This window comes from Haliotis rufescens, unplaced genomic scaffold (genome assembly GCF_023055435.1).
Source record: "Haliotis rufescens isolate VD_foot unplaced genomic scaffold, xgHalRufe1.0.p SCAF_7, whole genome shotgun sequence".
NCBI lineage: Eukaryota > Metazoa > Mollusca > Gastropoda > Lepetellida > Haliotidae > Haliotis > Haliotis rufescens.
Window position 1 is genome coordinate 34,639,169 of NW_025964361.1, and position 16,375 is coordinate 34,655,543.

Consider the following 16,375-nt stretch of genomic DNA (forward strand, 5'->3'; position numbering starts at 1 on the left):
AAATGGCATTTTGGTTCCAGTTCCTATGTCGTGCTCTCCCCGACATCCGTCAGACCGGGCATGGATTTTGAGGTCAGTGCCAACATCCTCAAAGCCACCGCTAACGTCAATGTCAAGGCCGCGCTCGTTAAGGGGACGCAATCCATCGCTTCTGCAAGCGGAGTTCTTGTGCAAGGTAGGTAACCATTCAGAATGACCATTATTATCGCTATTTGTTAACAAACCAATAGTATCCGAGTATCCTATAACCTATGTAGCTATATACATTGTTTTTTGAAAATCAATGTTTTATTTTATTTACAGGTCAGCCCCAAAGTATAACCATCAAGGTAATTAGAACCATTTTATTTATTCTATTTTTATATTAATATACGGATCGAGTTATTCATCACCAAAAGAGGTTATAACGCGAGTGTGTTTGGGGTTGGTCAATATCTTGCATTAGGAATAAACATTGTATTTAGCGAGCCTTGGCGAGTTAAATACATAGTGTTTATTCCTAATACAGGATATTTACCATCCCCAAAACACACAAGCGTGATAACCTCTTTATCATATAATGTCATTCTTTAATTCTGTGCTTTAAAATCGCTTTCCCTCTCTCACAAACATTACCCAAACATTGCGAGTTTTCCTGGAATGCGCGCATTTATATTTATTACGTCACAGGGTAAGTGATGTGTCAGTCGGACAGTGACTGTAGCCAATATAGTTTCAACTGAAATCTGTTTCTTATACAGTGGCGAAGCAGCATATACGCAAAACAACAGTTGTCTTTAATTGCCTTTCGCGGCAATCAATCGGTCTGTCCGCTAGGGTAACTGCCCTTTGTCAAAGGGAAGCTACTCGAACCCTAGTCTATGAGACGTCACGGCCACGGCCAAACGTTGTTGACAGTCGGTCTGTCCTGTCATAACGTTAAGAAGTGTAGTCAGATATACACACAGCGACAAAACGAAACAAGGTAACAATTCAAATATATTTCGGCCAAATCCAACTATTTAATTTGTGGAGAAGGTTTCAAGCCGCAGAGGTCTACAAGCACAGATATGGCTACTGATCCCGCTTGGCTAGGCCTCGTACCCTCGCAAAATTGTTTCGAAATTTATATCTCCAAAGTTGCAAAACTTATAAAATGCCTTAGCTACGTCACAGTAGGACACTGATTTTCAGTATATTAGTCTGTTTTTTTATAATGATAGCAATTATCCCTGTAGTTTATCCAAATTCCCGATGGTTAATTCTGACTCGATCGCCGAATGACGAGGGCGACGCCATGTTTGTTTATAAACAGTGAAAGTAGTCCTACTTAACCTTTGATATTTGCATCTCTAATCGCATATGACCCCAACGGATATTGTTTTTATCGGTTGGCTTTATCCTGTCGAGAAACCTACCCATTATATGATAAACAAATCTCCCCAAAGTCTATATTATGTGTAGGCTCCTGGATAAAGTAGATCTGAGGATCGGGTAGTTATAGCTACAATATGAGAATTAGGTGAGTGTGTGTCATCGTACCCTGACGGCGTGGATCTCAGCTGGTTAGTTGGACCACTTTTTGATGTGGATCAGGGGCGGTCGGGTAGCCTAGTGGTTAGAGCGTTCGCTCGTCACGCGGAAGACCCGGGTTCGATTCCCGACATGGGTACAATGTGTGAAGCCCATTTCTGGTGTCCCCCGCTGTGATATTGCTGGAATATTGCTAAAAGCGGCGTAAAACCATGCTCACCCACCCACTCACTCACTCACTGATGTTTGAATAGGATCCGGGTTTGAATAGGACTTCAGCAACCCATGCTTGCCGTAAAAAGCGACCATGCTTGTCGTAAGAGGTGACTAACGGGATCGGGTGGTCAGGCTCGCTGACTTGGTTGATGCATCTCATCGTATCCCAATTGCTCGATGCTCATAATGTCAGTTATTGGATTGTCTGGTCCAGACTTGATTATTTACAGACCGCCGTCATGGGGCTGGAATATTGCTGAGTGTGGCGTTAAACAAGAAAAAAGCAAAGATTTTGTACAGGCCATCATGTTGCTGGTTGTGACGTTAAATAACACTGTCTTATCTGGTTCATTTGCTCGTGTCTACCTCTATCACTATTATTGTTTGGTTTGGTAATGCATTATTTGATGTGGATATCTATATTCACTGTAGAAACACTTTTTGAATTAGGATCACATTTGACTCCTTGCATGATCAGGTTCCCAAAGATCTCAAAAGCGGAAGCTACAAGCTGAAGGTGACAGGAAGTGGTGGTTTGACCTTCAGTAACGAGACAACGCTGACCTACAACCACAAGAGCATGTCCATCTTCATCCAGACGGACAAGGCCATGTACAAGCCTGGTCAAACAGGTCAGTCGACGAAAGAGATAATTTACGGGGCCTACTGTTTAAAAGTCAGGGAGCGTCCGAGATCGCCCCGGAGCGTCCGCGGGGTTTAATAAGACGTCCGGGAGTAATTTAAAAAGCTCATTAAAATCACATCTTGGTTTTCGCTACCGCTAAACAATGATCTGAAGACATCCCATTACGCAATCACAGGAGTGTCTGGTCCGGACTCGATTATATACAGAACGCCGTCATATAGCTGGAATATAGCTGAGTGCGGCGTTAAACAAACAAACAAACAAAGCATCACATTACCGGTCACGCCAGAACGACCAATCAAAGCGCCGCTTAACAGATTTGGAAAGTGATCGGAATACTTTTTCTAATCATGCAACTTCGGAAAGGTGAACACGGAGTATTCCGATGAAGTGACGGGATGTACGACTGATTCCCTCCATATCATCGTCTGTCTCTTGCTTCAGTGGGATAAACATTTGAAACAAAAGAGACTTGCATAGCTTGAGTGAAGTACTTCCAGAATGTGGAATGACCTGTTCTTACAGCCAGTCTTCAAATTGTAAATCCAGAATTTTGTCCTTGTATTTTTTGTAGCGTAGTATGGAAGACGCCAGTTTCAAACCCGTGCTGTCGATATCTTGTTAACTGGTTATTTAATTGATCGGTCAAAGTTCGCGAAACGTCGTTCTGACATGACCTGTTAAAATGGTAAGAATCGAAATCAGGAACAGTTGTGGAACACAGGGTCTTCTAGTCCCATTTGATTCAGTTGGAATTGGTAGGAGCCATTGCTATTCATCAGTCCGGAGGGTCCAAATGTTTTCTGATGAATAAGACCTATAACTGCTGATCATGAAGCGTCAGCCTTCTGTCGAAGGTGCCTATGTATATATCCAACTCCCCATCTGACTGCCCCTCGCACTTAGGGTGGTGCCACGACTTGCACTGCTCCCAAGAAACGCCTTTACAACAACAACGGTTGCCACCCAGCAAATGTTGCTGATTGTTCCCCGGACGCTGTTTAGTAAGACCTCAATTGATTAATGATATTTATATATCATGCTAGTGAGTGCATTAGTTGACATACGCACATTAATGAATTGGTATTTAGGGGTTTAATGTGTTTGGGGTTTCCATCATTGTGAACAGTATTTCAGAGGTTTCGCGGCCAAGAAATAAACAGCGTTTCAGGTCATTGAAACAAAAAAGCACGAGTATGGGTGAATGAGTGAGTTTGGTTTCACGCCGCTTTTAGCAATATTCCAGCAATATCACGGCGGGGGACACCAGAAATGGGCTTCACACATTGTACCCATGTCGGGAATCGAACTCGGGTCTTCCGCGTGACGAGCGAACGCTTTAACCACTAGGCTACCCGACCGACCCTTACGGGTATGGTGCGAGTAGAAAACAGTGGTTCTGGTTGGTAATTTCCTCTTCATATATGACGCCAAATTACTTTGCGATGTGGATCTAAAATTATTGCATTCGTTAATTTCAGTCCATTTCCGGGCCTTTGCCATGTTCCCCGACATGAAACTGTACACCGGCGACATGAACATCGACATCTTCGTGAGTAACATCTCACGGCTTTACAAATTATTTCTTTTAAAATTAAGCAAACAGCAATTCATTAATTGTTGACAATGTGCCAATACACAATTCTATGTTGGACATACATTAAAAAAAATTCGAAATAATATTTACAAATAATTATGTAGACAATATATTTTAATTTGTGATAATATCCCAGAGTCTCTGCATCGTCGTCATGTGTAAATACACCATGTGTTTCAATGTTTACAGGATCCCAACTCAAACAAAATCAAGCAGTGGGTGGCAGTGAAGGACGCTAGCGGCGTCAACACAAACTACCTCCCCACCTCCAGCCAACCTGTACTCGGTGACTGGAAGATCAAGGTCACAGCCGGTGTAAGTAGTTTACCCCATTATCTCTGACTAAGAACTGAGGTCGCCTCCGTGGTGTAGTGGTAGAGCGTCCACCCGGAGTGCGGAAGGTCCGGGGTTCGATCCCCGGCCGCGCCATACCAAAAAGACCTTAAAAGATGGTACTTGTTGTTACCCTGCCTGGCACTAAAACAATGACTGGTCGGCTCGGAGTCATTTTTCTGTGTCTGAAGGGGGTATGCATGTTAGTCTGTGGCATGGTATCTCAGTGGGCTAGAACTATAAAATGGACATCAGTCCGGACACACACACACACACACACCGTTCTTGGACGTGACCTCAAACCCTATGTCACGTCACCTCCAAAGAACTGAACGTGCCTACATACATTCATCGTTCATATGTCATTAATAATGTATTTATTACATCTATATTGAAAAATCCGTAACTTGGTGATAATTGTGAATCTGTATGTCTTGCAGGCTGTGACAGAAGAGAAGGTGTTCACCATCGCTGAATATGGTAAGATTTATACAAGAACATTTCTCCGACTGATTTAGTGAATGAGGTTACGAGTTTTGGTTTACAACGTGTTAACAATATTCAGCTGTTTCACGGTAAACTCAAGAGGTTACTTGAACGCGGATGGCGAGCGTTACGTACGGACGCTTCAGAACTACGAGGACACCCGACTGACTCATCAGATTAGAAGGGCATGTTTGCAATTAATCACAATCTGACTAAAGTTGAGCGTCGTTCATCGGGCACAGTGTCTTGGCGAGTTTTGTGTCATTGTTCCACGATTGTGTGGATCGTAATTCATGCTTTCAGTAACCTGTTTGTCCTGTCCATATTCGATCATGTTCAAGCCCCTGATGAAGCTTGGGTGAGTGAGTTGAGTTTAATGCCGCTTTTAACAGTATTCCAGTTACATCATGGCGTGTCAGCTTAATGTGGGAGGAAAGCCCGAAGTGACGCAGGCCTCAGACGTTTACCACCTCGGTGAAACCGACGAGCACGAGTATTGTGCTGACAAACCTAGAAACATAATCGGGGTGAACCGGGATTCGAAGATGAAGCTGAAACATAGCTGACTACAACTCACTCATAATGTATCTGTCATTGTACATGATAATCACTGAACGGTTTTCGTTCTTTCAGTTTTGCCCAAATTCGAGGTAACAGTAGAGCTACCAAGCTATGGACTTGTGTCTGACGACCACATCACTGCCACAGTCAAAGCCAAGTAAGTCAAGAGTGTCTTTCCATTGTACTGTTGGAGGGTTACAAGTATTCCAAGTGAACTTATTTCACATGCAACTGACGTCAGGTGATCTTGGTAAGAGTTGAGGTTTAGCTGTTTTTGTATACAGCGATGTTCTCATGACATAACGACTTCAAGGTCCGCGACATCGGCTAACACGAAATTGTTTTTATCTCCGAAATAGAATAAGTGCCCATCACCCCATTTCTAGTCGTAAGAGGCGAATAAATTGAGAAACGGAGGATTCCGAGTCAAAATCTATCACTAGCAACCTATGCTGATCTTAAAAAGTAATCGGATCAGATGGTCAGGCTCGGTAACTTGGTTGATGGCGAATTAACATATCCCGACGGTGTGGGTCGCTCGGGTGGTCAGGCTCGCTGACTTGGTTGAAGCATGTCATCGATCCCAATTGCGTGGATCGATGCTCATGATATCAATCACTGGATTGTCTGGTCCAGACTCGATTATTTACAGACCGCCGTCATATAGCTGGAATATTGCTGAGTGCGGCGTAAAACACCAACCAAACCAACCAACCGTGTAGGTCGCAGCTCATGATATATAATATTGATGAGTGTGGCGTTAAACACAAACTAGGCACATGTTCTGCCCCGGAACACAAAATGGGGTTACTTTCGGGAGAATGTTTCCCTGCCTGTTTTCCGTCAAAATTACCCTCTGTAAAACAGGTTGACCAGTGTTTCGTTATCTCATCACTGATGGCTTCTTATCCAGGTACACCTATGGCAAGCCGGTAAAGGGAACGATCAACTTGGAGGCCAAGTTGGAGCGATACTACCGGCCCTGGAACTACCACGGAGCGGAGCCCATGATCACGAAGACAATGGCTGTGAGTTACTTATGTTTGTTCGTTTGTTGTTTAACGCCACACTCAGCAATATATCTATATGACGGCGGTCTGTAAGTAATCGAGTCTGGACCAGACAATCAAGTGACTGATATCATGAGCATCGATCCAAGCAATTGGGATACGATGACATGAATCAGCCAAGTCAGCGAGCCTGACTACCCGAACCCGTTAGTTGCTTCTTACGACAAGCATAGTCGCCTTTTAGGGAAAGCATAGGTTGCTGAAGACCTATTGTACCCCAGATCTTCACGGGTCGACTTATGTACATGGTAGTGGCAATTAGTAGTGATAGCAACAATAATATGAACAGTTGCAGTAGCAGTAGTAGCAGTAGTAGCAACGGCCTCAGTTATAGAGGTAGTCGTCGTAGTTGTAGACGTAGTCCACGTAGATGAAGTCGTAGCCTTCATAGTAGTTGTTGCTGTAGTAGAATTAGAAGTGGTCGTTGTTGCCGGAGTATTCGTATTCGTAGTAGTATTCATTCTCCTCCCAGTACACGTCGAAGAAGTAAATTCAGAAGTAGTTTAAGCGTATTGGTCGTACTAGTAGATGCGTATTGTCGTAGTAGTAGTACATGCGTATTGTCCGTAGTAGTGGTAGTAGTAGTAGTAGTAGTAGTAGTAGTAGTAGTAGTAGTAGTAGTACATGATCTGTGGTCGTAGTAGCAGTACATGCATATATTGGTCGTAGTACTAGTATATGCGTATTGATCGTATAAGAAGTACATGCGTGTTGGGCGTTGTAGTAGTAGTACATGCGTATTGGTCGTAGTAGTAGCACATGTGTGTTGCTTGTAATAGTAGCACATGTGTGTTGCTCGTAATAGTAGCACATGTGTGTTGCTCGTAATAGTAGTACATGTGTGTTGGTCGCAGTAATAGCATATGCGTATTGGTCGTAGTAGTAGCACATGTGTGTTGCTCGTAATAGTAGCACATGTGTGTTGCTCGTAATAGTAGTACATGCGTGTTGGTCGCATGAATGGCGCATGCGTATTGGTCGTTGTAGTGGTACAGGGTTTTGGTCGTAGTAGAAGTAGTACATGCGTATTGGTTTTAGAAATGGTACATGCGTATTGGTCGTTGTAGTAATGCATGCGTATTGTCTAAGGATTGGTATATACGTATTGGTCTTAGTAATAGTACATGCGTATTGGTCCATGTAGTAATACATGCGTATTGGTCCATGTCGTAGTCCATGCGTATTGGTCGTAGAAGTAGTACATGCGTATTGGTCGTAGGAGTCTTCAACGTGTTTTAATTCGTTGATGTAGTTGGAACAGTAAATGACAGAGGTATTGTAGGGGTAGTAGGGACATAAGTAGTAGCTGCAACTGTAGCAAATAGTGTTTCGGGTTGAATCCTTGGCTATTTGCTTCCTTCCCTTTTTATCGCTACTATATCGACATGTGGTGCATTTTTCCAGATTGATGGCGAGAGCAAGGTGACGCTATCCCTTGCTGACATGAAGAAGGTGTTCCCTAATGGCCTGAATAACCAAAAGATCGAGGTGACCGCCAATGTGACGGAGGGCTTGACTGGTATAACACTGAATGGATCCAGCACGGTCAAGATCTACCAGTACGCAACCAAACTGTCCTTCGCCCCGTCGGACCCCAAGACTTTCAAGCCGGGTCTCAAATACATCGCCTATGTGAGTTGAAACAGTCCGCTTCACAGAACAAAACTACTGTTAAATTAAGTAAGACTAGTTCTATGGATGAACAACTTCTTTATTACAATTAGTGCGACGTTTCGGTGTAGATCCTAACACCTTTATCAAGCAAGTGATGGATAGTGCTAAACAACACCGAAACACCGAAACGTCCAACTAATTGTAATAAAGAAGTTGTTCATCCATAGAACTTGTCTTACTTCATCACACCAACTTCTAAATGCCACTTAAAGAAGTTATACTGTTAAATTGTCACGTAAAAAAACTAAATGATTAACACAATGATCTTTTCTTAAATTAACTGATTTTATGGAAGCTGCTGTTGATTTGTAAGATGTCCCTTTCCAAATGTCACTTCTTCACTTATGACGTATATTATGTTCTGAAAGGGTTGCTGACACTGAGTCATAATTACATTCATTGGTCATCATCGTTGTGTTTCCGCAGCTGCAAGTCCAGCAACAAGACGGTCGCCCAGTCCAGACAAGCACCCAGCGGGTGACCGTGAGCACAAGAGTGACCAGTCAGATCAAACAGACGACCACTCCCGCCTTCTACTACCCCAGAACGACTTCCTACACCATCCCGGACCAAACTTTCTCAGTCCCAGACACAGGGCTTGTGCCCATTGAAGTCCACATCCCCGCCAATGCTAGCAGCGTCAGTCTTACAGTAAGTACAACCAGTATGTAGTTAACCAGACCTAGAGGCGATGCAGTAGCGTGTTGTCAGGTTACGGTAGTGAGTGAGAGTGAGAGAGTGAGAGAGTGAGTTGGGTTTAACAGTATTCCAGTTATATCGCGGCGTGTCAGCTTAATTTGGGAGGAAAGCCCGAAGTGATGCAGGTCTCAGACGTTTACCACTTCGGTGAAACCCACGAGCACGGCTATGGTGCTGACAAACCTAGAAACATAATCGGGGCGAACTGGGATTCGAACCCACAATCATAGGTTTCTGGCGTGCCCAAGGAACGCAACTCTGCACAGCGAATCGCGGCGCCTTAGACGACTGGGCCACCTGTGCCACCCAGGTTACAGTAACATGCAGCTACAGACAAGTTCAATGCCATTATAATCATATATTTGCCCCGATTCTTTCCATCAAGATATGCCAAGCCGTAGAAAGCAGAAAATCACATTAAATACACCTTTATTGACCGCCCAATTCAAACAAAGGATCTCATCACTCAGCTTTCTAAATCGATACGGCTGCTCTAATTCGTATCTTGTCACCGTTTGACTACATGTTGTCAGTCGCAGTTTCTGCTTGGTAGATTGATTTACCACCCATTGTCTCTATTTTCCAAAAGCTCGGAACAAATGAAAACCCTCAGAACAAAAACAACCTTCTTTTTGTCAATTTGGAACTGCCCTTTTACGCTCATTTTCGAGATACAAAAAGCACATATACTGATCCTAATGCTTCGTTAGTACCTAGAATGAAAGTTTATTTGAAAGATCTCCCGACGTGACCCCCTATGTCAGATCTTAAGGCAGAGGGGTATCAAATCGGAGTAGAAAATATTTTAATGATATTAAGATTCATATTGGTTGTCCATCAGAAAATGATTCTAAATGAAAAATACAAAAACCGCGTATTCAATCACACTTTTCCTTTCGATATAATTTGTAATAGTTCTCCTTCAAGAATTCGTCCGACAAAGACATATCTATGGTCTTGGTTGTAGGTAAAGTATGGCAAGGTTTCCTCCAGCAAGTCCATCGAGAAGAGCTACTCACCGAGTGACAACTACATCCAGCTGCTCCTGAAATCGCAACAACTTTCAGTAAGTATCTCAGGTCTCTGTGAATGTTTTGTTTGTTTGTTGCTTAACGCCATGATCAGCAATATATATATGACGGCGGACTGTAAATAATCCAGTCTGGACCTGACAATCCAGTGATTGATATTTCGAACAACGATCCACGCAATTAGAATACGATGACATGCATCTACCAAGTCAGCGAACCTGACCACCCGATCCCGTTAATCGCCTCTTACGACAAGCATAGTCACCTTTTACGGCAATCATGGGATCCATTCATGTTAGTCTCACCACTAATTTGGTCGGCGTTTATATTTTATGTGAGTTCACAGACGTATGTACTTTTATAGAGGTGTCGGGGGGCGCAATGTAGGAACGTGGCAGATTGCGTCGAAAACAAAAGTAGACGTCAAATGATATTTGAATGAATCGTAATGACAGAATTTGTTTGTGTTTTACAGGCCGGAAGCAATGTGAATTTCGACGTCAAGGTTACCGAATCCATCAGTGAGCTGTTCTACCAGGTAGGTTGTGTACAACACAAATAGATACTTTAGTATCTCAGATTAAAACAGAAAGTGAGATTGAAGCGTTCATGTTGGTCATACGTGCCTGCTCCTCTTGTCCAGATGCTAACTTTACCTGATATTCATTCCAGGTAATGTCTCGTGGTTCCATCGTGGCCACTGGCTACATCGACAAAGCAAACCTCGCATCATTTTCCATCCCGGTTACATCCAAGATGGCGCCTAATGCCCGGATCATTGTGTATTACGTCAGGAAAGATGGAGAGATTGTCACCGACAGCGTCAGCTTCGATGTGGATGGCGCGTTTGAGAACAAGGTAAGCACTGCAATAGTCCGATATTAAGTTGAATATTATGAGTTTATCGGGATAAGGCTACTTTGGGACTGATCATACTTCTGCAAAACCAAATATTTTTTAATTAAAATTATGAGCCTGAATATGGTTTTAGGAAAAACACCTTGCAACAATGGCACTTTTGTGGCAGACAATTTAATCCATGGACTGAAGCATATTTGCTTTTTTCGATAAAATCCAAGCCCCCACCTCCCCCAATATCAAATGATCGGTCCCTTACAGTGTAAAAGAGCTGTAGATGTCATTACTATTACTTTCAGCCTGACTATGGCCACTCAGCGTCACTCAGTTGTATTTTTGACTCCAGGTGTCTATCTCTATGGACAAGACAACTGCCCAGCCTGGTGACAGTGTCAATGTACAGGTCACCGCTGACCCCCAGTCCCTGGTCAACCTCCTGGCCGTAGACCAGAGCGTCCTCCTCCTCAAGTCCGGAAATGACATCACGCAGTCTGAGGTAGGTCAAGGTCCTATAAAGTCTGGTGACGACACGACACTGTCTGAGATAGGTCTAGGTCCTACAATGTCTGATGCCGACATGACACGGTCTGGGATAGGTCAAGGTCCTACAATGTCTGATGCCGACATGACACACATATTCTGGGGTAGGTCAAGGAAACACAGGTGTTATTGCCACCATGACGTACACAAGTTCAGAAGGACAAGGAATAGCAACGTGTTTCTGGTGGCGGCATGACTCGCACAATACAAGGTAGGTCAAGGTGAAATTAGGCTTTGAGTTGATTCACACATTCCCAGGTTGTTCACTGTGCGGCCAAGTGTTACCCGGCACAAAAAAAGCAAATTCTACAGTCTTACCACTGACACATTTCATCTTGAAGCACTATTTTTATGATCCGTTTGATCACAGGTTATCAGTGAACTGAAGTCATACGACACTATCAAGAGTGTAGGTGGAGGAGGATTTGGAGGCCCCATTCCTCTGGGTGCTGTTGCTCGCCGGAAGAGGATGGTCCTACCCTGGGGAGGCTGGTGGGGATTCCCCACCTACTATGGCGGAAGTGACGCCAACCAGATCTTCCAGGTATGTAACCGTTAGGCAACACCACAGGCTGTTAGCTGTCGCTTTTCACGCGAACACAAATCGGAAGGGAATGTTGTTTTCCTTTTCTTCGTTCCTCTCGTCAAAAATATATATATTATTTTAAGTATAATCAGTATTACTCCGAGGTTGACTGCGTTTGATAAACACATTTGAGAACATTGACTTTAAACATTGCCTGAGTTCTAGCGTAGTTGACTTCAATGGATACGTTTTCCATTGGTATTTCTTAATTGTGTTTATCTGTACTGGTAGAAAAAGTGAATTGTTATATTGATGCATTTACTCTATACGTAGCTGTACATAGAAGTCGGGATTTTCTTGTCTCACACATTTTCCAGTTATTGAGGCAGTTAAATATTACAATGACTAAAAGGCTCAGTCTATACTGTGCGTTCTCTACGTGTTTCGAAGCTACAAAATAATATTACCATGACTAGAAATATACATATTTTATTCCAGAACTCCGGGGTGGCTGTGATGACTGATGCTCTTGTGTACAAATACGTCAAGCCCTACTGTAAGTTAAAAATTTTATATATAAAAATATGTCATATAACATACATATATAAAACAACATTCAATACAAAACCATTATTCATCTTAATGCCAAATAAAAGTTAATTATCATCTAATCGACGGAATCACCACATCACTTATCCATCAATAACAGAAATGTCGAAGTTTCGATTCCGAATAAAACATTAACAAAAGACACACACACACACACACACACACACACACACACACACACACACACACACAAGCTGGATGTCCAGAAAACCAGCGTTTGGTTCCTCCTTCCAGCGAATATGTTCTATGCAGTAGCTGAACAAATGTGTCTCCGAGGCACCCCAATTATAGACGAGATCTCACCACGATGCCCCTCACTGAGTATCACAAAACCCCTAATTGCAATAAACCATATAATCTATTTACGCCGGGCATTTGTTCCCATTAATAATTGGTTATGGGTGACGTCAGATCCGGTGCGGTATTACGAGAAGGGAATGGCTGGCCCGCTTCCCGGAGGAGTGGCTCATCAAACAGCTGCTCTGAAGGAAGTTGAGAAAATTCGGTCTGATTTCCCTGAAACTTGGCTGTGGACCAACAAGACCAGCGGGTAGTTACAGAAGGAATATATACCCCATTATATCCCTGTCTCCCCTGGAGTTGTGCTGCTGCGCTTCATTTGCTCCTGTCATAACTGTGTGCATTCCTGAAACAGACTCTAAAACCAGGGAATGATCTTGTGGCCCTTGTGTTAATCTTTGTTCCCGAAAACATGGCCACATGCATTAATTTTGTGAACTGACAGACTCTTAGTCTTACCTTAGCGTTTTGCCCTCACGCCTGCTAGGATAAAACGACTTGACCATAAGTTAACTGCTTTGATCAGGGAAGATTAGAAGCATTGCATCCTAACAGTGAAACTGAATGAGTGATCGCCATGGCTATGATCTTTACCTTACCAGGACACGGTCTGTTGACAAAGTTAAACGTTTATTTTGTTGGACATATTTGGTTCGAAATTAAATATGTTAATTGGGGAAACGTCAAGAGACGTCGCCTGAGTATAAACCTTTTGGTCTTATGTCTGAAACATTGTCGACATGATTTGTATCACCCCTACACCTACTCCATCTCCCCATGGGGTCCCGGAGAGGAGTGTGTCACCAGGACCCCATTGCCTGTCTTAAGAGGCGACCGAATTGGCTACCAGAGAAGATCCGGGTTAGAATTGATCTTCAGCAACCCATGCTTGTCGTAAGGTCCGACTAACGGGATCGGATGTCAGGCTCGCTAACTTGGTTGATGCATGTCAACGTATCCCATTTGCGGAGATCGATGCTCATGATTTCAATCACTGGATTGTATGGTCCAAACTCGATTATTAACAGACCGCCGTCATATAGCTGGAATATTGCTGAATGCGGCGTTAAACAAAAAACAAACAGACTTCAGTCTAAAAGATTATGTAGCATCCTTAACATTCATTATTGAGCATGCCTTAAAATACAGCATCACAACAAGTTATAAGATCTACATTGATGTTTTTTGGATATTTTGTATAAAGACCCTTTTGGTAATTGAGGCATGACATCATGGCGTGCTAACATAAACATTTTACTTCCATTAACTATTTTGGCTTTCTATTGAAGTATACACAATAGATAAGGCCGTATTGGAATCAGTACATGTCCTTAAGGGAATACAGGCTCCTGAAACTTTGAAAGAAGTTGAGAAAGTTCGTACTGACTTCCCAGAGACATGGTTGTGGATGAACACAACTGCTGGGTAACTAGATAAAGACACACAGTAGTTATAGCTGCTTCTTGTGCATTTTCTACCTGTGTACCACGCCCCCCTGACTCACTAGGTTCACCTTAGAACCTCATATTGGATCATAAAGTCATATATATATGACCATAATGTTATGTCAAAGGATGTGTTAGAGCATTAAAAAAATAAATTCAGACTATAAATAAAATATAAAAAATAAAAATAAAAAAAATAATAAATAAATAAATACACAAGACGAGTTGCGCAAAAACATTGTATCCGTGTTCACATTGAGAATTTCTTCACATGATCTCAATATTTGATATGTACTTAGATTGGTATCGCGTGTGAACTCGGCCTACATCTTCTCACCCCACAGTAGAAATACACACATCGGAATCCACAGTTCTCTTAACCGAACACAGTGTAAACATTATGTCCCGTTAGGCAGACTTAATTAAAGGCACGCTGCCTTTTAATAAACTGAAAAGGTACTAAGCACAAGAAAGTGGATACACTTGCCTATAGCTAGAAGAGGGAGTGAATATTTTACTTTTGATATGTATCAGTGTCATGGTTTAATGACTTTCATAGACAAATTGTTTACACTTTACAAATAATAACACACATTTTAATTCTTTTTAATATATTAACCTAAAAATATTTAAATGTGTAGATACATGTGATAATTCAGATATTGCTCTCCGAAGGATATTATTAAAAATAGCATACTATATACGACAAATTAGATTGACAAGACGTTAAAGGATAAACACAAATATTTTAGACACCAGTAATATGTAGCCATTGGGTTAAACGTCATCATCTATAGCATCGTCTGAGGTGCCGCAATTCGCTGTGTAGTGTTGCGTCCTTTGGGAACGCCAGAAACCTATTGTCGTGGGTCGACTCCCGGTTCGCCCCGATTTTTGTTTCTGGGTCAGGACCATACCCGTGTTCGTGGGTTTCACAAGTGTGGTGAACCTCTAAGGCCTGCATAATTTCATGCTGAGACACCGTTATATAGCTGGAATGCTGTTCAAAGCGGTGTTAATCCTCACTCACTCACTCACTCACTCACGCATGCACGCACGCACGCACGCACCCACCCACCCACCCACCCACTCACTCACTCACTCACTCACTCACTCACTCACTCACTCACTCACTCACTCACCCACTCACTCACTCACTCACTCACTCACTCACTCACGCACGCACTCACCCACCCACCCACCCACCCACCCACACACTCACTCACTCACTCAATCGTTGTAGCTCCCCCTATATTTGAATCGATGCTCGGAGGTATGCCCGGTATGGCGCACCACCAGGTGGGGCTGCCAACACAAAATATGAAAGAGGTAGAAAGAATACGAAGTGACTTCCCAGAGACCTGGCTATGGACAAACCTTACCACGAGGTATTTCCTGGTAGCTATGTGTTGCATGTGCTATACCCCCTGCCCTTCTTTCACTGTCTCGCTAGTTGCAAGTTAAGGAGATAATAGTCACAACAACAACAACAACAATAATCATAATAATAATGATAATTTTGTCTTCAACTGGTGTAGGCTATATGCCCCTTCTATTTTAAAGAGTATACAGTGACAGAATATGAATATACAATATATAGGTAATACATGCATATAGGTAATTTAAATAAGTCTCAACCGCATTGTTAAAATGTTTTAAATAGTGCATACGGGATACACAAGTTGAATTTATCAACAAATAAACGTATGTGAGGAAGATTATGAAAACATGTATGGGGTATATACGTACATATCATATGAACAAAGCGACATGATATTTATCGAAGGGGACCGCCTCAATGGTCTAGTGGGAGAGCGGACGGTCCGTTGTTCGATCCCCGGCCGTATCATACCAAAATACGTTAAAAGGTGGTACTTGTTGTTACCCTGCCTGGTGATCGGCATTAAGGGATAAACAAGGACTGGTCGGCTCGGAGTCGGTAAACTGTGTCTGGATGGGGTGTTCATAACTGCGCATGGTATCTCAGTAGGCTTGCACTATAAATTTGTCCGGACTAGTACAAGCAGTCACACACACGCGCATGCACGTCGCTATATAAGTGCAACAATCGTGGATGTGACGTTAAACCCCATGCCACCTCACCTACTTGGCCCTGGTTACGTAGTCTTTTTTATCATTCTAATGCAAAATTAACAACTGAAAAAAAAAATTGAACTTAATCGTACGATTGCGTGCCAATTTTGCCATAGGATTGTGTGCCACGATTTGAAACGAAGTATTAATTCAGACATCGATTGCTTATAGATTGCAG

General features: G+C 42.7%; 1 protein-coding gene across 10 annotated transcripts in view; it reads left to right on the forward strand.

Annotated features, from left to right (window-relative positions):
• LOC124117076 (CD109 antigen-like) overlaps nt 1-16,375 on the forward strand; it is a 59,353-nt gene that overhangs the window by 19,045 nt on the left and 23,933 nt on the right. For 7 of the 10 annotated variants that reach the window (XM_048387536.1, XM_048387534.1, XM_048387538.1 and 4 more), the window contains exons 3-18: nt 21-175; nt 304-329; nt 2,207-2,360; nt 3,856-3,926; nt 4,161-4,286; nt 4,745-4,784; nt 5,424-5,508; nt 6,265-6,379; nt 7,826-8,053; nt 8,522-8,746; nt 9,762-9,860; nt 10,301-10,363; nt 10,498-10,683; nt 11,030-11,179; nt 11,594-11,767; nt 12,248-12,305. In XM_048387536.1, coding sequence (XP_048243493.1) covers nt 21-175; nt 304-329; nt 2,207-2,360; nt 3,856-3,926; nt 4,161-4,286; nt 4,745-4,784; nt 5,424-5,508; nt 6,265-6,379; nt 7,826-8,053; nt 8,522-8,746; nt 9,762-9,860; nt 10,301-10,363; nt 10,498-10,683; nt 11,030-11,179; nt 11,594-11,767; nt 12,248-12,305 — 1,955 coding nt within the window. Of the gene's footprint in view, nt 1-20; nt 176-303; nt 330-2,206; nt 2,361-3,855; nt 3,927-4,160; nt 4,287-4,744; nt 4,785-5,423; nt 5,509-6,264; nt 6,380-7,825; nt 8,054-8,521; nt 8,747-9,761; nt 9,861-10,300; nt 10,364-10,497; nt 10,684-11,029; nt 11,180-11,593; nt 11,768-12,247; nt 12,306-12,769; nt 12,909-13,947; nt 14,084-15,346; nt 15,492-16,375 lie in introns of all 10 variants that reach the window. The other 3 variants (XM_048387541.1, XM_048387542.1, XM_048387540.1) reach the window with 3 other exon arrangements.